The sequence below is a fragment of the Lytechinus pictus genome, chromosome 2 (assembly GCF_037042905.1).
Source record: "Lytechinus pictus isolate F3 Inbred chromosome 2, Lp3.0, whole genome shotgun sequence".
In the NCBI taxonomy this organism is placed as follows: domain Eukaryota; kingdom Metazoa; phylum Echinodermata; class Echinoidea; order Temnopleuroida; family Toxopneustidae; genus Lytechinus; species Lytechinus pictus.
Genome location: NC_087246.1, coordinates 18,723,648 through 18,747,652, shown reverse-complemented (window position 1 = coordinate 18,747,652; position 24,005 = coordinate 18,723,648). Strand labels below are relative to the sequence as shown.

General features: G+C 36.9%; 1 protein-coding gene across 2 annotated transcripts in view; it reads left to right on the top strand.

Moving 5' to 3' along the window:
• The first annotated feature begins 957 nt into the window (after positions 1 to 957).
• Positions 958 to 24,005, top strand: part of LOC129283843 (splicing factor, suppressor of white-apricot homolog) — a 35,336-nt gene continuing 12,288 nt past the window's right edge. Inside the window, exons 1-5 of one of the 2 annotated variants that reach the window (XM_064112045.1) lie at positions 958 to 1,117; positions 10,720 to 10,836; positions 11,137 to 11,279; positions 15,476 to 15,710; positions 23,638 to 23,777. In XM_064112045.1, coding sequence (XP_063968115.1) covers positions 1,075 to 1,117; positions 10,720 to 10,836; positions 11,137 to 11,279; positions 15,476 to 15,710; positions 23,638 to 23,777 — 678 coding nt within the window. In that variant the 5' untranslated portion in view covers positions 958 to 1,074. Of the gene's footprint in view, positions 1,118 to 10,719; positions 10,837 to 11,136; positions 11,280 to 15,475; positions 15,711 to 23,637; positions 23,832 to 24,005 lie in introns of both variants that reach the window. The other variant, XM_064112037.1, reaches the window with a different exon arrangement.

Here is a 24,005-nt window from a genome sequence, read left to right as displayed (position 1 = left end):
ATTTCCAAGGTGGTGTGGGCGAACGTACACATGGCTGGTCATGGCAGGTTCATTTTAAATGGGCTTCTCCATTTTTGTGTGATCAAAAGAAGCAGAAGGTGAAGGAGGAGGAGGAAGTGGAGAAGGTTGAATAAAATGCAAGTCCACCCCAACAAAAAGTTTATTTGAATAAAAAGAGAAAAATCAAACAAGCACAATCAGATGTAAAATAAGAATGTTATGACATTGTTAATAAAGTTTTGCTTAATTTCACAAAACGGATTGATGAACATCCGGTTGCTATGCAAAGGAGGGGACCGATGATACTTACATTTACGTGTACTATTTATTTTCTTTTTTATTATATGATATTTCAATATTCTCTGCATTGTCATTAGGGTTGCAAAGGGCTGGAAACTTTCCGGAAATTTTGGAAAATTTCCATGGAAAGTTTTGGGAATTTTCAGCTGCCGGGAATTTTGGGTGACACGGTTTAATTCCTTCCTGAAAATAACCATTGTTTTAACATTATATGGTTCAGTCAAGGTGTTCCTTATTGTCAAATCTGTAAAGATTGACATAAATGTATAATTCAAACAATAAAAACAAAAGAAATAATGAGTGATTGACATCATCGAACCTCTCATTTGCATATCACTGAGTTTTGCATACCTGTTCTGTGAAAAATAAGCAAACATAAAATGTTTATTCTATATCTGATTTTGATGAAATTTTCAGTTTGATTTTTCTCTATATTGATTCAAATAAACTTTTCACTGAGGTGGACTTGACCAGTAAGAAAGATGAATAAAAGACAACACAAGAAAAATTAAAAGAGGAAGAGATGAGTAATGTATTTTATGATTATGAATTTTTTTATTATATCTTTTTGGCTAAATTTACTCCACTGGATATTGAAGGTCCTTTTCATTGATTAAACCCATGTTTATTTGTTTTGTCTTATTATTATTTAGGTATGATGGAAGAGGTCATCTACATGAGCTAAGAGATTTTGAACAGGCTGCATGGAATGAAGATAACCAACTATCCAAAGAGGCAGCACGCATAGAAGCCATATGCGATGAAGAACGTTATATGGCGTTGCATACAGACCTCTTGGAGGAACAAAATAGACATGGTATGGACTGGACTTCATTTCAATTTGATTATTCAAATTTGGGAAAGATGAACAAATATTATGAGCTTTAATATCCAGGGAGATTATTATTTGGCCCACTCCATATAATTTCTCTTCTACATGTAATACCTTCACATTCATAATGGTAGAAAACAGCCAGCCCCACAATTTGTGTGTAGCCCCTGCATAATAAAAAAATTGTGTACATGTATGTGACTTCTGGGTAGGGCCGAGTCAAGTTGGGGAATTTTTTTTACCCATCTTTAATTAATAAAGTATTTCAATAAATGTATGTAGGGAACAGGAAAACTTAGAAACAAATTATTAACACTAAAAATGTATGTGTCTTCATGTTCAAAACTCTTGAAAATGTTTGTTTGTAGAGTCTATAGTATAAATCTGAACTTTGATTAATGAAATTGAACAATGCAAGAATGATTTGCATCTAGTCCTATTTTCTTTCTCTTTTTTTCTATAAATCTTTTCAGAACTCCAATCCCAATGTTTTTCTATTTTGAAGTTTTGCTTAGTTTCACAAAACAGACCCAATTTAGGCAGGATGCAGAATTTGCAGATGAAGTATTTTTATGTCACACACTATTTCTTTTGAATGTAGTTACAAAATATATACAAATATTTTAATTCTTGGTAGATTTACATGTACTGAAGAAGCCTTCCAGTGAATCACAATCAATGATTGATTGTTCCATTACAGTCAGACCGCAGGTCCCGATGCTAATGAGCAAAAAGGCCAGATTCATCCAAATCATCTCGTGGCTGAATCCTCCTCCTTGCAAAATCTCGTGATTCGTGAGATTTTCTTTCTATAAGAATTTACCTGTTTTAACCTCAAGTTAAATGAAATATTATTGCACCATCGGATAGAGTAAAAGTTACTCTTTCATATTGGTCATTTATTTTGTCTACAATATTTTGTTAAATAAGTAAATTTCGGGCCTGAAAATGTGCCTCAAAACTGAATTTTCTTCCTCTGTTTTCTTTTGCAAATTGTGCAAAACTTTTTATTTTGAGCCTCAATGATATCTATATCACCATAAAGCTGAACTTCTGTACTTTCTCACAATGCCACTCTTGATATGCGGCACCTTTTAATCGGGTCAAGATCACACTTTTCCCACCAAGGTACAAGACGAGATTTCTGAAATTTTGTACTTGCATGAAATCCAGAGTTCTGATTGGCTGGATAAGGTTCACAGAACAACAGGCCCGGGGTATTTGAGGAGATTACCACATGGGAAGTGTGACCTTCCCACGAACCCAGGCACTGGAACCGTTGGAATTTGCCATTGTGTGGTCTTTTTGACCAATCAGAGTGCAGTATTCTTGTTTTCAAGCTGCTTTATGTACTTGGCAAATGAAAAGTGTGATCTTGACCCGATTAAACCAATTCTTATTTTGAAACCTATATCATTTTAAAGCATACTTATTCAGCTTTATCATGATATAAAAATCATTTTGGCTCAAACAAAAATAAAGTGTGAAAATAGCAGCTTTTGTCAGGTGAAAATATTTATTTTGTAGCATATTTTAGATCAAAATTTTAACCTATATTACAAAATCTTTGAATAAATCCAAACACATGACCTGAAAGAATAATTCTTCTTCTTTACAATGGTACCAAATTCATGAAATTCGATGCACAATTAGAGCAGCAATGACCGAATGAAAAGAGGTGTTTTGGTCCGCATCAAGCTCATTAAATATGCAAAACATCTCAAGTCATGAATATCACTTGGATGAAAGAAGCCACTTTTTTGGGACCTGCAGTCTGACTGATTAGGAGTTGAATACATGACTGGAGCAAATAGAAAATAATTACTTAAATGCAAAAAACAATTACTATGTGACATTATTAATAACATTGGTCCCCTTAATGTAAAATATTATTGTAGATATAATGAGGAGATTGAAACAATGCTGTAGGGTTCATTCACAAGTGGCTGTTTCCTGTAATTGTACACTTAATAGTCTGAGGGAGATATATGTACATCTTCATTGATTACTGTCTTAAATATATGTCGGGTGGTGGCATAATTATGCTAACAAGCAGAATCAAGCGTAGCAACTAGCAAGCATCCTTGCTATGGGGCAAGAACACATTGTGGTGTCTGTGTGGTGGCTGGCTGCGTACATGATGGCCTTCTACTAGATACGGTATTGTACGCTTCATGTTTTAGCTCAATTATCCTCTATTTGGGAATAGAAGCAAAAATGAAAATGAATCATAGTTTATGAAGTTTCATTATTTGGTGTGTAAACTCTAAGGAATACAGGAAACCATAAGTTGCTAAATTGGAGAATTAGGTACTTTGCAGTAACATGTTTCATGATATTCATTTAATATGAAACATTTTGATCAACACTTTGATTGGGTTTCTATCACCTTGCAAATTTAGCAAGTGAGTTTCCTCTTTCCCTGGTTTCCAAATGTTGCACCTCTGATTCTGAATATTATCCCAATTTGAAATATCACAAGATTATTTGTATTGGAGATGCAATCAGTGATTAAAGATCATGTGTAAAAAAAAAATAAGGGCCCTTTTGCAAAATACCCAACTAATTTGAAATGATGTTTAGGTTTTTTTCTGATCCACCCAATGATTTAGTTTGTTTTAATAATCAGTGCTAGATTATTAGTTTGTTGTATGCAAAGACTGCCAGACCTGTGCAAATTTGTGTTTGACTACTGTGCACTATTCAATTTTAATACATAGCACATCAAAGAGAAATGAACAAAATTTTGTTGTGTCTTTCAGGGTAGAACATTTTATTTTTATTTTTTAACCACATTGAGGTGATGGCTGAATTTTGGGGGCTATTTCTGTAATTTCAAGGGCTACTTTTTTCCCAGTGAGCAATTTTGCTGTAAAAACATTCTCATGTACCTCCTCTAAGCCTACTTGTAGAATATTGATTGGGCAAATATTGGGGCAACTTCAGAAAAGATTGGTGGCCCAAAGCATTCCATTTTGCAATTTTTAGGGGCGATTTTGGCTGTCGTGAGGGCAAAATTTGGCTTTCGCCCTCATGTATTTCCTACATTGGTGTCTGTTTATTTTTGGGGTTATTTTTATTATGACACAGCCGGTTTAAAAGGTTGTTTGATGGAATTATAAGTGACAGGTGAAAACCCCTTGCTCAGACATGATACATGTCTTCCTCATTATGCCAGTTCACCCAGCTTGACATTTCAGTAGCTTTTGCTTTGCCCCTCTCTTCATCGTAGCCCTGCCCAGTCTGCCTGCCTGCAAGACATTCACTCATCCCTGACATAGATATGGGAGGATGTGCTAGATTTTAATTAGTTTGTCATGTGCACAGACTGCCAGGCTTCATGTGCACACTTGTGTTCCATGATTAGCATTGATTAGACTAATTTAGATGGCATACCGTATCACCCGGGGGAAATATGAATATTTCTTGTGTTGCAACTATTTTTCCTGCTTTTCTACCAAATATGTATTGAGCCCCATAAAAAGATATTACAGGGCCATGTTGCAACTTACTGAGGCTGAGGGATGGGGGCTTTTAATGCTTTGGCTTTTTTTTCACTGGAGCATATCCAGGTACATGAAGTATTCCGTGGCCTGTTTCACTGCTGGGATACTCATTGTGCTACATGCAAAAAAAAAAATAGGGTTGTGTTTAAAGATAAATGAAAGTAGGCCTACATGTATGTGTAGTTGTAGTAAACACTGATTTAGTGAGAAAGCCTATAAAACCAGTGTTAACTTTTGCTTTGTAGATTTAGATCTGTATGATGGGGTGACCAAAATTTGCGCACATTCAAAATTTATCATGAAGTTGATATTCAATAAAGAATTTACCACAGTTCACACAAAATTGATTATAATCATGAATACCAAACGAAAGGCAAAGTCCTAGAGTCAATTTACTCGTTGGAATTCTAAAGTAGGTCAAGATTTTCGCTGGTACCGCGATCTTAAAATTCTATTCTATAGATTAGTGCGCGCTTGGCTGAAAAAGTGTCATAAAAAAGATCTTAATTTATGTAAGATCATTTTGCCAAACTTTAGAACAGAAATCAAACTGATTATCAGATGGAGGTTAAAATGCCATAAAATCGGTTGGTATCACATTTTACTACTTGTTTGATGATCTCTGCTCTCAAAATGGTGTTTTCCTGATGCTTGTTGAGAAGTTCGGATTTTCTCGGAACGGACGCAAAAGATAACAAAACTTGCTGTCGTTTTGCCAATATTTTCACAAATAGAGATCTTATCTTAGAGGAAATCACTAAATTGGGTGATTTTAGATCGCTTTTTCTGATGGTCTAATCAGATTTTCAAGACATTCATTGCTTTTTGAGATATGCGACGGTGCGCAAAATATTAAAGGTGATGCGCGAAATATGTTCACACCACCATACATTAACTATACTTTGTGAAATCATGAAATAAAATCAAGGAAAAAGACCAGACAAATGGCTCTAATGCCATGCTTGTTTTGCTAATTTCTCAGCAGTTAGGCCTACATGTTATTGTAGGTCTACATACATGTAATTTCTTGCAGAATCCTTTGGCACACATTTTGCTCATAAATATTGACACTTGGATGGTCATTTTATTGGATTCTGTATGAACTTCAGTGTTACCACAGCTAACAGTTACATGTATCTTTTTAGAATTTTCATATAATACTTGTTTTCAATTGCACACTCCTAAACATTGGGACAATGTATTGTTTTGATGGTGCATGTCTATTAAGTGCGATCTAATTTTTACAGATTTTGTTTATATTAGCTTTTAAAAATTGTCAAAATTGCATTAGGAAGTTGGCCTATGTGTTTCTAATCCGAAGTGGAGGTAAGGTTACTTTGCACAAATTGCGTCTCTGCCATTCATAATTGAACTAGGCCTAGTCTGAAGGCACAGTCGTTTGGTTTTCGCAATTTGCATAGTGCACAATGCAGAGTCTGAAGTAGTGAGACCTGATTCATTATGTACTGAGGCTTCCTCTATAGACAGAGAGTTTGGAGTCTAGCCTTCACTCTAAACATTGTATAGTACTGTATACACTGTACATGTAAATTGGTTAAAGTGTCAAATATCATATGAGTCTGTGCTTGCAGACTAGCCTATTACCATGATTGAGAGAAAGTTGGGGAAGTTGTTCAAATATTTAGGGGGTGGGATGAGTACAGATATTGGGAGGGCGGGGGGATAACACATTAAAGATATTTTTGGAGGTACATGTAAGGATCAAATAATGTACGTATGTCCGTATTTTTTTATTGTTCGAAACAGACATCAGAAATTAACTACACAGAAAATTTGTTTTGCCCAACTGATTGTGGGCCCGGCAGCCGCTGTGCAGCGCCAGATCGACGAGGCTCTTTCCCTTTAATTGTTGAACGCCAAACAGGGTAGCAGCAACTCCCATCTTTTAACGTTTTTTGGTCTGATGCGTCCGGGATTTGAACTCCCAACCTTCCGGTCGTGAGACGGACGCTCTATCAACTGAGTCAACACACTGACCTATGTACAATCCTCTTTCAATAATCCTTAAAACTATTTCTACTGTTGCGTGTGGTGTAGACACCTTGTGCCACCCTATACCATTGTCATTTTATATATATAGTCATCTCGTGGCGAAAATCAATAGGGTAAACAGTGTAAGGCTCACTCTGGAGACAGTCCAAGGTGATTCCCAGGAGACACCATATGTGTATGTTTATTCTTGTCCAATGCATATACCTGATGCTTCTATCTAGGGCCCCTGATAGATATGCGTTGGGTTTAAAGCCGCCTCCGATTCTGGATTTGGAGCCGCCTTCATGCCAGCAATTGAAGCTGCCTCGAGATCATTATTCCCCTGTTGCACATGGTCTGAAGTCTGCAACTGTGTGTCTACACATATAAAGCCGGCTTCACGTCACCTATTCATGTGACACGATTTGCCTGACTGTTCATGTTTATTGTATTGTTTGTTTGCACCATGTACACGGTTCGTTAGCTACATTGTATAACTATTGTTTGCTATTTCTCGTTCAGTGGTCAAGCCGTCCCGATACAATTGCAGGACTGAAGCTGGCATGACACCAGGCTTCAAACCACATCCAAAGGTGGACTCGGTCTGAACCGGCATCAGTCCGCTTTAAAAAAAGGTGGATGATACTTGTAATTAAGCCCCCTCTGACGCCAGCCCCAGTCCACCTTTGGCGTATGTGTATTCACCACCCTAATGGTTCCATAGAAACATGATAGAGGCTTAATGTACCTGTACCTAGACTTATGTCTGTTATGTATTGCGTTGTGCGCGTGTGCATGTGCAATCGCCTTATATTGCATGTACTGAGAACGTGATGTGTGACACTCCACTATCACACCATGGATTTTTTTTTAAACTGGGGACAGTTCTTGTTTTTTACCAAAAAAAATTCCAGCGCCTCAAATGGCTGCCAATCAAGCTACATGTAGATTGCACTAATAAAATACTTTTTAAAGAAAGTGTCCGAAATTTGTGTGCACCCCTACATGTACTTGTAAGTTCCTAGTTTGTTTGGATATTTTGTACACAAACATCGCCACCTGTATGCTGAATTTGTGCACTGTAATATACACAACATCAACAGGTGAAGGTGAGCAGGATGTATCAGGGTCACACAGACTTGTCACTGTACTTTCACATGTGAGCTGTCGAAACAGGATATGGCTACATGCTTTTATCATGTATGAAAAAATGTAAATAAATCCCTTTCCTGTCTTGTGATAATGTATATAAACTAGAGACCTTTTCGTGAAGATTACACCTCATATGCAATATTCATACATTCCAATATCATAATGGAGCAATGGATGAGTATGGTATCCATAGTATTCCATACATTACCCCTATAAAGTCCCACCTTTTTTCCCTTTATATCCTTGCCCCTCTAAACCACTAGCCTTCCCCTTCTCTGTAAAAATTACCCCCCTCACTTTCTCTTTCACTCTCAACCTCTCTCTCCCATCTTCTATTATCCCCGCCCCTATCTTGATACCCTCTCATCCCATCTTTCTTCTGTACACCTTTGCCTACATGTACCTCTCCCTTCTATCTCTCTTCCCTTCACCCATTACATCCCCCTTTCACTCTCCTCCTTTCCCTCTTGTATTATATGACTCTCCCATTTTATACTTGTTTACGTCTCATTTCTCCATCGACCTCTCATTCCTTTCCCTTTTCTCTGCCTTCTGCCTTCACTAAACCTCCCATTTCCCTCTCCTTTCACTCTCCTCTCCTTTCCTATCTCTACCTCTCCCTCTCCTATCCTACTACATCCACCTATGTAACTCCCATCGCCTTTCTATTTACTTCTCATGATCACCCCTTTCCCTTGACTCTTTTTCTAACCCCTCCCAGAGAGTCCTAGCTACTCTACACCTCTCCCATATCTCTACCTCCCTCTTTTCGTATCTCCTTTCTTATATTGCTGACCATTTCCTTCTCTTCCCTGTAATAAATCTTACTCCTCACCTTACCCCTCCCTTCCTTTCATGCCTCTCTCTCTCCACTCTCTTTTTATAGGCCGTTTTCATTATGCTTTCTAAAACTAGTTTACTGGAAACTGATTCAGGAAACCAGTTTTGAAGATCGCTTTGCAAACATTCCCACTTGATCACACGAAAGTGGTTTTCAAAATCACTTCACGTAAAGCAATCGTGTTGCTATGGAAACACTCTCAGTGGGGTGACACGTTTCGCACGAAATTCGAAACCGCAGCGTAGGCATTCTACACCTGTCATGTGGAGTAGCGCGCTCAAAATGTGCGAAGATCGCTTCCCGAAGAACGGTTGTGTCCTCGCGCTAAAACCAGTTTAACGAGGCAAAGCGATCTTGAAAACTTCATCACGAGGTGGTTTTCTGAACCGGTTTGGAAGATCGCTTCGACAGTTTTTACTACATGTTAAACTAGTTTCCACTAAACTAGTTTTAGGAAGGTAGTGAGAACGGTGTCTATCTTTCTCCATCTCTACCTCCCCTGTCCTTTTTTCTCTGTACTATCAATGCTCTAGGCTATGTCATGTCCTCTCCTTTATCATGTCACCTCTCCCCATTCCCTTCTATTTTTCCTCATTCCCTCCCCCATCTTCTCTATACTCCGCCCCCCTTCCTGTTTCCTTCCCGCTTCCTTCCCCTTTTCTTCCCTCTCCAGCCCCTCCCTTATCCTATATTTGAGCGTTATTCAGTAGTGGTGAAATATTTAAGAAAAAGAGCATTGAACTTTACCTAGTTTCGTGCTAAACCATTTACCGTCGAGGTACCATGCACTGCAGAAGCCCAAATCTATTGAACCCATAGAAATAGTTCTATGCAAACAGAGAGTCAAGTGACATTTCTTCAGTGCTTCCACACCTGTCAGATCTGGAAAAAAATACCTTCAACCCTGTTTTATAAACATGTAACTTTTATCAACTAACATGGAAATCTTGATTTTGATTTGGATGTTAAATCCTGTTACCATGGTAGTTACATGTAGCTCAATGGCAATTTTTCTGTAATTGTAAGTCCTGTATGAAACAGGCCCCCTGGTATTTTGTCAGTTTGGCAACAAAGTAGGCCTACTCATGAGAAAACCACCATAGTACATTTAGAAGGTACATGTATGTTGAAACTATATGAGCTTTCACACTGGTTTCTCTTAGGTCTCAGGGATATTTTAGCACGCAAGCAAATCATGAGAACTAAGACACCAATAATAAAATGGAAATACTGCTTATTGCATTTTTTAAACAACTATAACTCATCTTCCTTGTTGGATTTCTTGACACAAATCAATGATATACCAGGATTGGATTACCTTTTAGTCTTATAAGCCACAGTGTGTAACAATTTTATCTGGATCAGGCAAATGGGAATGCATTTAACACATTCTCATAATTTTCAAGAATTTTTTTTCTTATTAGGCAGGTGTAAAATATGCCTGCCCAGTGGCAAAACAAATCTAGATGTATTGTAAAATGGATGGTTTTGACTTTTCATAACATTCCTTTGGGGAACAAGTGGCAATTAATAACCGAAGCAATGTTTGTTTTAGCCTTCATCACGAGATGTAATTTATAGGCTCTCCTGTATTAGGATGTAACTTTTATCGTCAGGAGCCATTATAATATTGTGAAAAGGTAGCTAAAATCTGCCTGCAGTGACAGAGAAGAAATGAAAAAGATGATCAAAATAAGAAATAAAACTGAAGGGAAGATTGTTCAATCTAAAAAAGTAGGACCAGCAGTGGGTGTTTCATCAGCATTTCTGTCCGTCAAGTTGTCATATCTGACAACTTTCCTTTATTTTGATTGGATGAGTAATATCTCTTTTACTATGGTAACTGCTAGATAAAATATCCTTGTTGGATAAAACGTCCAACAAGTCCTTTCATAAAATACTCCCCAGGTGCTATTCAGAAAACATAGGTAAACAGGAAAGTTTGGCCCATCCAACTTAGCCAATATAACTCATTATGTGGCCAAAGCTAGCCATGATATGTTGTGAAAAATATCTGTGTGCCAAAACATTTAATTGATATGAATATTGATAGCTATTGATGTTAAACCTTATTCGTTTACTTTTTGTTTTGACAGAAGAGGAACTGAAACGTTTGAATGAAGCCATTACGTCTGACCAAGGTTACAATGCCATGGCATTTGGCTATGGTAATGAAGATTATGATCCGATGCAACCAACTGAAGATGAAAGAGGTACGATCAATTGCGCAAAGTTTAAAATCAGAAATAACGAGAGATTCAAATAGTGATTTAAAAATTGATTGAAATAAAATGAGCTTTGTAATGAACAATATTCACAAATATTTGGAAGCCTCCTTGAAGTTTACAGTTTTATGGAGAGGGATTCTGCTTTAAAATCGATGGACAAAACAACAAGCATGGTCACCTTGTCACATCTGGTTGTTTCAAGTATATTTACTTGACAAGAATTGTCACTGATACTGTTTCAACTGATTGTTTTATAAATTCAATTTTTTGTGTGTGATTTATTAGAAGCAAGAGAGAAGAAGCTTGTAGCCTATGGCTTTGACCCACCCACATATAAAGAAGAAGACAGCTCTGCTACTGCTGCTGCTGAATTGGAGGAACCTTTCATAGCACCTCCACAGTTAAAACTACCGCCGGGAATGGAACAGGTAATACTAGCATTTGGTCTCCTTCTGAGATAGTCTTAAGATTGCATGTTCTAAAGCCATTTGGTCTACTATTAATTTTGGTCTATTAAACTATTAGTGTAGTGTTCACTTCACTTGGTCTTCTACTCATTTAGTCTAATTTTCATTTTGTCTAATACCCAGATGGTGTAATTCTCACTTTGTCTTCTAAGTACTTTTAATTTGTCAAATGAAAGTTTGATTAATAAACAGTTCATCTAATCATGTACTATCAGGTTATTGGTGTTAGATCAATTGGATATCAGGGCCTGGTCCCACTGGCCGACAGACACAAAACGTATTCGTAAAGGACACAGTGGACGTGCAAAATACTAGGGGTGGCTCCATCCGTTTTCATCTGTTCCAGAAATTGACAAAATTAGGGAAAACATGACGGAAAGGAACGGACGTAGGTAGTACATGTACATGTATGTAGCGCGGATAGGCCTGGGACTTTCGGGTATTTTTGTCTTCGGGTACCCGTGGTAATTTTCGGGCAGGTACCCGGGTACCCGAAAATCATGTCGCATGAAATATGACTGGTGGAAAAACCCCATAGGTGACGTCATCCAGCCACCGCGATGCAGTCAATTTATGAATGAAAATATAGTAAGCATGCGCAGTGCAAGCCTCTTGTGCATGCCCCACGCAGTATTCCATCGAAACAAGTCTGCAATACCCTGTCACCTCGTACCAAAATCGACCTAGAATTCCACTTTCCTATATTTCAAAAGAATTATGAAAGGTATTCTCGGAGGATCTGTTTTCTCACCGATACCACACAAGTAAGCAAATTTTGATTACTTCTTGCTTTTCCGTCAAAATCTTACGAAGTGTCGATATAACATCGTGTTCGTGAGTTTGTAGAATCTATCGCTACATGCACAAAGTCAATTGATTTCTGGGTTTCGGAGCGTCGGATGCGCCAGCCAATCACGATGGTGTTACCATTTTCGGTTTATGATGAACTGAAAATGGTAACACGAACGTGATTGGCTGGCGCTTTGTATGCTCATGCTGCAAAAGAAACATGGCGATGATTGAACGATCTCAGTCACATCACTTGAAAACTTGTATGTTTATGGATATTTCGAGGGTAATTGGTGAGATTCAAAATGAGACTTGTGTACTTTTGTGATGTGTTACAATAACGTCTTACACTACGCAATACAAATCAAATACACGTACGTTATACTGGTAAGCAATTTTTGGGTATCGGGCATTGATTTTTCTACCCGGGTACCCGAGGCTTCCGGGCGGGACCCCGGTACCCGGGTTTTAGTCCCAGCCCTAAGCCAAATTTGTAAGCACAGTGAGCAATGACTTTGAGAGATAGCTTTTAGAATTAAGGCGAATGCTATTGTGTTATCTGACTCATTACTCACTTTCAGCAAGCAAAACATTAATTAAACTCAATGCTGCTACAGTTTGATGAAACACATGTCGTGTGGCAAAACACTTTAATAGCTCTGACAACACGGGTTGTTGTGGTACTGGTTACTTGCACATACATAATTTTTCCTGACATTGATTTTGAGTTTCTGTGTCATTAGAATCTGATCCTGAAATGAAATGTTACTATGTCTATGATGATGAGCAATACAAAGGTCTTGAGGTCATCTGACTGTGATCCAAAGTATCACTCTATACATAATAACCTTGGATAGACTTGGCTCGTCATGGGGGTACATTTCAGCCATACATACTCTTTAGTTTCATCGAAGGAGGGTGGGTGGGGGGGGGGGTCACAAAGATCTAAGTATGACTAGAAGTTATGCTTTGATATTTAACATGCAGTAACATTGATTAATGATATGTGATTATATTGTACAGCAATAACAAGCATGATCTGACAAATGTAGTGATGTCTTGAATGCCATATCACACAATTGGGAATTAAGTCGTATTGTAGTCAGACTTTTAGATCCATGTGAAATACCTCCCAAGGGAAGCTAATGTCAAGGCGTGATTACATTTTCTATTTATATAGCTCATTGCAAAGAAAGACCAGAGGTTGGGAGACCTTTGTTTGGATTGTGTTGAGAGTGGAGCATTGATAGATGGCAGCGATCCTCTGTTAATATGCATACATTATCACAGACTGGAAAGTCATCTTCTTTCCTCTATCATCATCTCCCTTGGGAAGATAAGGAATAGGCTTGGTTGCAACACCTCCTTTAACCATACAAATTGATACATGTAGGACTACATGTGCATGATTGATATGGTGGCAGACATGTTTAAAGGGTAGTCCAACCCATGCACATGTATGTGCACATGGATGTAAGAAGTTGGAGAAGAAATTGGAGAAAGAGGGGAAAAAGGAAATATTTGAAGCCTTTTGAGTTAGATTCACTGCACAATGAGAGGAGGAAAAAAGGAATAAGGAAATTTAACTTTTTAAATGTGTTTTATAGGATTAATTTTGCAAGTTTGCATGAAAATCAATTTTCAACAAGTTCCCCAATCAAAATGAATACCCGAATGTTTTGGAGGGTTTTTTTTTTATTTTTCTATTATTGAACCCAATGTTTCAAAGCATGGTTTGGGCTGAAAATTTCAGGATTTAATCTTTGTCCTCAGCTTTGTGATATCCTTTCACAAAATTTGTAAGATTTAGTGCTAAAAGAGCCCTTGGTAACTAAAAAAAAATGCTGAGACAGTGTGCTACATGTGGATGTCTGAGATTAACAGGAAATCATCTGTTGAAAAAAAGAAATCAATGGCTACTACACTTTTGTAAGATTTGCATTTTCTGTTCTTGTACATTCCGCCACTAGCATAATGATACTGGATTATAATCCACATTATTGACCCTTCACTCAAGGCTCCACCCAGGCTAGGCTTTAATGTCCATACATGTACAATACACCCCTGGACCAGTTGGTATGAACTACGAATTCATATTGAGCTATGGTCTATGTGGTTGAACATGAGTATGAGTCTTTACCTGTGAATCATGTTCTGTGTGGGTACCCGGTAGGAATTTATCCCTTGAAATGCTAAAGCACCTTATATGCAGAGCTCTCTGATTATCAAGCCAGGATAATAATATGCAGTGTTTAGACTTATAATGACACATTTGTATTATACGCTACACATGCTTGTATGTTGCGTATTAGTCATTATTAATATTATTTTAATGCTAGCACCAAGCTCTTTTTGCCATTCATCGGAGAGAGTGTTTACCTACATGTTCTTTCACCATTCCAAGAACTGTACTTGTGTACCCTCTGTCAATAGCCGATGCCTTGAATTTTGGCATGAACTGAGACACACCCTTGTCAACATGATTACGTGGTTGCCCTTCTTGACAACAAAATATATATTTTGTAAGAACAGAATCTAGTAAAAGTGAACATTGGAGTGTTTGTAAATGCATGAATTAATACTTTGCACAGGAAAATGATTCTGGTAGGAAAATTACTCTTATTCCAATTTCCAACCAATGATACATTAACCCACACATGCTTGTGTTGGTTTACAGTTACATCAACTATGTCAGAGCTTGATCTATGATGATACATGTACTGTGACAAATTATTTTAAAGACTTTCTCTTGAAATTTCTTCTTTAATGTGACTACTTATGTTTGGCTTTAAATTTACATTTTGATTTAAAAAAAATGTTTTGGAAGACAAGATTAAATAAAATATGATTAAGAACTACTTGAAGTAAACAAAAAATAATTTCTAATAGCTCGCCATATCTGAAGATATTTTATTTTAAAATATTTTCACATTGCAAATAAACTTGCTATGCAGGTTGCGTGTAGAATAAATGTAACTTTATCCTTGTAGTCACCTGCTGAAGGATTGCTCATTTTTATAAAGGTACCAAAGTAGTAGACAGCATAGCATATACTAGTAGACTATGTACTACAAAAAGAAATGCTGGTAGTGACAAACATGACATTGTGAGTACTCTTGAAACTATTGTTCACTGAATAGTACACAGGTAGATTGTACACACAGGCCAATTACTATGAGAAATAACAGTTTCCATGATTTTCCCTCAAAGTGATGATTTTATGTTCTCCATTTTTGCCTTGTCTACTTTAATTGTATTATGACCAGTTGTCAATGGGTGCTTTATCTAAATTTTGACAATCATTTCAAAACTATCCAATTTGATAAGGACAATCATGCATCCCTTTTTCAACTTTTCATTTGACACAGCCAATGACATCGAAGATACATGTTATCATCGAAAAGACAGCAATGTTTGTGCTCAACCACGGACCACAGATGGAAATCATCGTCAAGACCAAACAGGCAAATAATCCACAGTTTGATTTCCTTCAGTTTGACCACTTTCTCAACCCTTACTACAAACATGTAATGGCAGCCATTAAATCAAAGATGTACATTCCCACGATGCTCCAAGCACCTGAATCGGACAAGAAAAAACAAGGTGAGCTCATTCAATGTTTCTCTGTTGCATTTGGTTTTGTTTTAAACAAGAATGAAACCCGTGGAACAATACAGCTTGTTGTCAAAACAGACAAGACAAGAAATCAGATCAATGAACGTTTGAAAAATTTGTACAAACAGTAAGAAAGAAAGAGCATCTGAATGTCAAGAACACTAATATGAAGATCCAATGAGGATGCAACCAAGATGTGTGATGTCAAACTTGAAACAACTCGCCCTTTCAAAGAAAAAAAACCAACCCAAAGCATTTAAAAAAGTAATTTGAGAATTAAAGGAGAATGAAACCCAAAATGTAATACCACATAATATCATTGATAAGTAAATGATAATCAAAATGAATCCACTTATACCCAAATCCGATTTCCCAGAGTGGAGTACCACCTCGTCAAAGTTAGACTTCTTCACGTTCAAAGTCTCTGAATGGAGATCGCCATTGTTGCGAGGTTCGTTCAAAATTGTGACGTCAGCGACGTACAACTGCTCTCGGTACAAACTTCCATGTGCAGCTAGTCACAGGCTGAAACCAACCCCGAGTTTGCATAATATAGATACTTTTTTTACGAGAAATAAATATAATATACACATAAAACACTTGAAAATATTATCAAAAAGCTATTCAAATTATTTTATGGTTTAAAACACAAATTGATGAGTTTTGATGAAAATATTTACACATTTATTTATGATATCCAAATTGGCAAATTTGACAAAGCTAAATTTGTAAGTAGACAGTACAGCCGTCCCCGGCCGCCCACTCATCACACGTATTGCGAGGTTAGTATTAGTACTAAGCCAGCACCGTGAACTGCGTTTGGCAGTGGATTTCTATCTAGTTGGTCGCGCGGGCTGGGATCTTCCTTCTGGTGTCCACAACACACGACTTCTGTGGCTTGATTTTTCTGTGCGCGGCAGTATGTAATGAACCCTTGAGTGCCGACCGCCGGCCCCCGAACCGAGTGATCGTGTTAACTGTTATGTTGGAAGTTTGGTTGTCTATCCCGTTTGAATATCGTTAAATTGTTAATTGTGCTATTTTTCAATATACATGTATCTAACGTTTATTATTTGTTACCGTCGATTTTAAGTAAAACAAAACTTATCGGACGTTTGTATTGAAATAGAACTTAGTTAGAAGGCCCGAGAGCCCACGACTTCGAGTCCCAATACTCGGCCGAAGAAATCGGTAAAATGCTCGCTACGAACATCATTCCTTGCGAATTTGGAAGAATTGTTGTATTTCTCCACCTTTAGTGCAGCCACTCATTTTTTAAAGAGATTTCTGGCCTCTTCTGCGGATCAGGAATTTGGCAAAAGCTGCATTTTGTGCCCCTTTCTGACCACTCTGGCCCATGTATTTTATGCTAGCAATCAAAGGCGAGTGCCGAGGTCGGACACCGAGTTGTACGTCGCTGACGTCACAACCCCCCACGGAGATATAGGGAGTATGAGCAAAATGGCGATCTCCACGGGTTTTTCAAATATCAAAATATTGATAACTTTGACTTGGCATATCATGGGAAATAGGAAACCGTTCTGCCTCATTTTACTTTTATTGTAATCAGTGAAATGTAATCAGTTAATGACCAGATAATAAATCTATCCTTTCATTTTCCTTTAAATGTGCTGGCTATTGTTTTACTTTTTCATGTTGTTATGAAAGCATAATGTACAAAGTGCATCTTGTTAAAAAAGCAATTGCAAACTTTTAATGATTCATGTCAATGTACTTGTATTGTTAACAATAATCTGTTAAAAGAGCATGTTCATAACACCAACTCCCACATTTGGTTTGGATCACATGAATATGAATTACCATTGAGTTCTACAAGGCAGAAAGGGAGGTTTACGGTATTTCTGTGTTCATGCAAATAGAACAAACATGATTTGTGATTCCTTGGCTTTGCAATTATAAGAGATACAATCAACTGCATAATTAAACATAGCTGTAAATTTACGGCAATCCATGTGCAAAGAGTTGCAATACATGTATATCTGCTTATGTTACAAACCAGATTGTATTTTTCTGGAAAAAAAAATTCACACAATTTTTGCTGAAGCAGTATGACCCCATGAAAAGGTCATCATAGGTTCAATTATCTTCAACTGGCCATTGCAGGACATAATGATGTCATTTTAAATCATGGGTAAAATCTTTGACCTATGTTATTTTCAAGTTATTTGCAATTGTATCAATATTTGCATGAATGTAGAATTGTTCTTTAATTGAACATGTTCTAAAACGTGATTCTCTGTCGTCTTCAAGCGCTTGAAGTGAAAATGATTCTATGATTATTTGCACATAAGTGTCTACAACTGGACCATGATCACAGCACATGTGGCCTCTTTTTGTTGACATTCAAGAAATGACTGATTGTCACACTTGAAAGCAAATTGAAATAACAAAGTCATTGTCAGTCAATAGTATTCATGCATGGCTAATGATGCAGGGATTCTGACTGTGATATACAAAGAGGATGATTTTCTGTTCCATTGTGTTATTCTGTGAAGTGCTACATTAAGATGTTGGTAAATACCAAATGTTATAAAATATGTTCCCTCAATTATTAGTGTAAAACTTTAACTCATCATGCAATGTGGAACATGTACATTTCTATATTACAGCATAAATTGGACAAAATAAAGGAGATGAAAAAAAAAAAAACTCTAAGGCCAGTGAGATCCATGGGCATTTGAAAAAATTTGGAAAATTTGAATCAGCGAATAGCTTCTGTACACAGTGTATGATAAATTAAAAAAGAATAATAAGTTTGTGGCATCAGGACCTCTCACTTGCATATCAGCAAATATACATGTATGGGCATTTTTTTAATCTAAGAAAACCTTTAAAACTCATCATTTTATCATTTCACAAGAAATTTTGATAACATTTTTGGTGTTGTGTGTTTGATTTTTCTTATGTAATTATTAGTTATATGTACATGTACTTCATCAACATTAACTAAAGCTTTAGATGTGTACTTGTATTTGAGACACACCTCTCATATATTGTACATGAATACACCTGCATGAAATCTGATGTCTCTATAACCTAGTGAACTGATAATGACCTACATTTACAGTTTCAATTTCCTCTACACAAATACAAGTATGTTTACAATTTCACAAGGGCACTGTCTGGCAATGGTTCAATCATGGGATCATTTATCTGTATGATATGCAATAGCCTTGTTCAGATGTAATTTTCTAATCAGAACTAGGTTTTCTAATTTTATGTCACAGTTATTAAAATTCCAATACTGCGAGGTTTTCCACACAATGTCGGAGGAAAATACTCCAACCTATGTACTTCTTCCTTTGGAGGATCACTGTATAGGGTCGGGTGTAACCCGGAAGTGTAGCATCGTGCATGTCGAAATGACAAAACTGAAACTAGCGAAATCTGATTGTATACTTTAATATGATGTTCCATTAGGTCTACTTCTTGTGCGTTACCAACTTACCATCATGAATAAATTATACACGAGTGCAGGCACTCTTGCACAAAAGGCAACATTGCGATTTGACCCCCTTAAGTTTTACCTACATGAAGGTCGTAACTAAGGTTGTAGGTCACAGATGTACCCCCAAGCGGCCAAGTGGCTTGTCTGCCCGAGCAGATACTCCAGAGAAAATTCAACAGTGTCTAACTCTGAGTAATTAATTCTGAGTTAGTCAACTTTGACCTTGTCCATACGGTTACATTGCTCCTATGTACGTAAAGCCCCTTTCACAATTGGTGGTGCGACTGCTTACAACCGTTGCGATTGTGTGCAACATATATTGTGACCACATGATCGCAAAGAGCGATTGTGAAAGCCCCTTTACTCCCACCAAATTAGTAATACATGTGAGACCCTTACTCTCATTATTTCATTCACAACCAAGTCAGCATGTCTGAACAGCACTCATGTTGTATGAAAGGATCAATAATACATGGATGATGTGTACAAATCAAATTGGACTGTCATGGTCATGACATTCCAAACATCTTTTAATCTGTTTATTCCTTATCAATATTTTGTGCATCACTTTCCAGGAACCTACATAGGGGTGTTTTTCTTTTCTTTCTCTTCATCCTTGTCATTTTTGCATAGCATCAGTTACTCCACATTTGTGCTTAATATTGTGTGATAAAGAAATGCAGTTTTTTATATTTTATTCCCTATGTATTAAACCCTATTTATCTGCAAAATTGTATTTACTAAAATGGCCGTCTTTAGCTGACACTAATGGGGCATTGCAAGAAACTTACAATTAATTTCATTTGGGGGCCTCTGGAGTCCGGATTTATGTCTTTCAATTTTTTACAAATTTACATTTGTTTGCTGATGTACTTCTCTATTAAACAGAAATTTGCAATTGATTTCAAATGTTTTATTGCAACTCCCTTAAAATGTGAAAACCTCTCAATTGAAGATAAAGTTCAGTATGAATGATCTGAGTAATTGTCAAGGTTGAATCTTCCAAGCTACACATGTGTGTTCCATGGCCATTAGAAATTTTCAAAAGATAATGTGCTGAAAACATGAACTTCGAAGGGAAATTATCCTCATGAAGGACAAAATAGTTTAAAAAATTAGCCATGCATACAACGGTACAGCTGCTCGCTTATTTCTGCTCTGTACATTAGCCCGATTCACGTTCCACTGTAGGAATTAGATGGACGTGCCTTTAAATTTTTTTTTTCTAACATTAATAATTTATAAAATGGGCCCATTCCATGTAAGGTGAGATCATCATCTCTTTTGTTGTGTACGAAAATTAAGGTTTAAAGGTACTTAAAGGGGGGGCTACTCAAATTATAACATGATACCTATATGTACATGTATGTGCCACACAAAAGTCGAAAATACATGTAGGGGCACTGGAACTAAATGTCGGTCTTAAAATGGGGCTCTCTGGAATGATTGCTAAAAAATAAATGCACTGCTCTGGAACTGACCACATTAAAAATGGGAATCTCCAAAATGTGGTATGTTGCTAGCTAGCGCTAGCAGCAGTAGCGCAAAACCACAAGAAACCCTGCCAAATTTGAGGGTCTCTGGAATGGGGAAAACTAGGAATTTCTATGACTTTTTAAATCATTGATTCTCTTGAACGTAAATTTAGGCTGAAAATGGGGATCTTGACTGCAGCACATATGTATCATACATTTACCCCCCCCCCCCCCCCCCCCCGGTTTAGAGTATGTTTTGGAGATGATAAATACAATTAATAGGTTTCGAAGAACCTGAGAAATCAATCTAGCAGCTCATCAATTGATTTGCTAGAACTTTATGCTAAGCAGACAGACCTGGAGCGTGTTATGTAATCTGCACCAGTATGCCTGGGAGAAGAGAGTGAGGACAATAAGCTCTGACACATGAGAACTGGACAAACAAGCTTACTAAAGATCAAGTCCACCCCAGTAAAATGCTGACTTGAATAAATAGAGAAAAATCAAACTAGCATAGTGCTGAAAATTTCATTCAAAATCGGATGTAAAATAAGAAAGTTATGACAGTTTAAAGTTTCGCTTATTTTTCACGAAACAGTGATATGCACAACTAGGTGAGTCAGTCAATGATGTCCATCACTCACTATTTCTTTTGTTTTTTATTGTTTGAATTATACAATATTTCATTTTTTATAGATTTGACAATAAGGACCAACTTGGCTGAACCATATAGTATTAAACAATGCTAATTCCACACATTCATGGAAGAATTAATCATTGTATCACTTGACAATGAGAAGAAAATTAGAATATTTCATATAATAAAATACAAAATAAATAGTGAGTGGATGACATCATAGTGTCCTCATTTGCATACCAGACAGGATGTGCATTTAACTGTTTTGTGAAATTAAGCAAAACTTTAAAATGTCATAACTTTCTTATTTTACATCCGATTTTGATGAAATTTTCAGTGTTATGCTTGTTGGATTTTTCTCTTTTTATTCCAATCAACTTTTCGTTTGGCTGGACTTGTCCTTAAGGAAGGAAGAAAACAGAGGTTTGATGGGGAGGGTTGATAATGTTGAAGGGATCGCCAGCTCCCATCAGAGGATAACTGGGGGAGTGTTTGATATAGGAAACTAAAGAGCTGAATGGACTGAATCTTCAATAAAAAAGAATTAAATAAATCATGAAACAATAAGGATAGAACCAACTTGGTAGAACCTTTCAAGAGCACAAGATAATTAATGCTAATGGTAAGGTTGCTCGGTTGCTCCATCTGAACCCATCTAATGACTTTTAATTAATTTGAACACAATGTCAGTATTTATTTACATTGCTGGAAACCAGCCAACAATGTTGTACCGTGTATAGATGGATGCATTACAAGTAAACATTAGCCTACCCGTTTTGATGCTTGTTTAGATTGGCAATTGCTCTGCCAACGTCTTTGAGATTGCTTGTTGGAGGATGTTTCAAATACAGTCATGGGTGAATTAAATTCATGCTACTGCTAGTAGAAAAGGAAAACCATTTTCAGAGGCATCTACATATCGCAACGATTAAAAATATTTTAGTAGCAAATTTGGCACTAATATTAAAGGGATGGTCCAGGCTGGAGATATTTATATCTCAATAAATAGAGTAAAATTCACAAAGCAAAATGCCGAAAATTTGATCAAAATCGGATAACAAATAACAAAGTTATTGAATTTTAAAGTTTATCAATATTTTGTGAAAGCAGTAATATATGCACATCATCATGAATATTCATTAGGTGGGCTGATATCACATCCCCACTTTCCTTTTTGATGAAATCTTCAGCATTTTGCTCTGTGAATTTTACTCTATTTATTTAGATAAAAATATTTTCAGCTCAGACCATCCCTTTAAAATTGAAATCACCTCATTGATATCAGACCAAATGCATATTGAAATGTTCATGTTATTATAGATGTTGAATGATCATAGCTGACATTTGAACACAAAGATATAATATGTGGCTACCAGAAGCATGTTAACGTGGACGCGCACTCTTGAAACGAGCATCCATTCTCATCAGCCAGTGTTAATGCTCTGGAACCTAGAAGCCATGCTATGTTTTGTACTGATAATCTTGAAATGTTGTTTGGTGTATTAAACTGTAAAGCTGTTATGGTTCACTATGGCATTTGTCAGGTTATTTCGATTGAGGGAATGTCTAACTTTTGAATGAGGGTGACTTCTTTGTCACTTGCCTGAATGAAGTTAAGGCAGAGACCTAGTAATCACTTTTCCTGTTGGTCTGTTAGTCTGTTACAATAATGTTTAAAGGTTTTATTCAACTTGCTCTTTAATATTTCTTTCTTTCTTCTTAAATTTTTGGCGCCGTTAAATCAGTGTTACTGTTCACGTTGGTACCGTACAGTGTTCTTTAGAATTATTAACATTATAAAATGATAAAATCAACTACGGTACATGTGTATGTATACGCTGGAAATCAAAATAATCTTCATATGCAAGAGATAGGCTAAGCCAGGGTTCCGAGCCCATCAGGGAACTCAGAAATAAGAATAAGGGAAATAAGAAATGCACTGTACTTCAGAATCATTGAAGCATTGGAAGAATTGCTTCAATGGTCACATAGATATCTGAAAATACATGTATGCATTTTTGCATCTTAGGTAAAAAACAAAGGCTACTTTTATCTTTGATGTGGTGTAATTCATTAGATTTTATGACAACCAGGTTAGGAAATTTATTTCATTTCCTAGATACATGTAGTTTACATATCTCCATTATTGTGTTGTTGATGTATACTGTGCAAGTTCTTGTGTACAATAAAATATCAAATTGCTTTTTAAACAGAACAATATGACCCCATATGTAGTATGACTGGGTGTTGCTGTATTAATAGAAATCTTGTCTTGATGCTTCAAAAGCTATTATCATATCTGGGTTTTTTTCTTCTTTGTATTTTGTTGCACAGGGGAGATTATCAGTAGACGTAGCAGTAATAGCAACAGTTTACAAAGTGATGATGAAGATGATGATCTGGAAGGAAGTGGTTATCTTCACCCTAGTCTCTTTGCCCCGCCCAAACCCAAACCATCCATCTCAGCAGTACAGGTACGTAAAGTTATTGCCCCGCCCAAGCCCAAACCATCCATCTCAGCAGTACAGGTATGTAAAGTTATTGCCTAGCCCAAGTCCAAACAACCCATTACAGTACTGTATGTCCAAATTACACTTGTCAGCAGTACATGGTACGAACGTTGCCCTGCCCAACCCCAAACCACCTGTTTCAGCAGTACAGGGACCCATTGTATAAAAGTTACTATTAGGGTAACTTTGCAA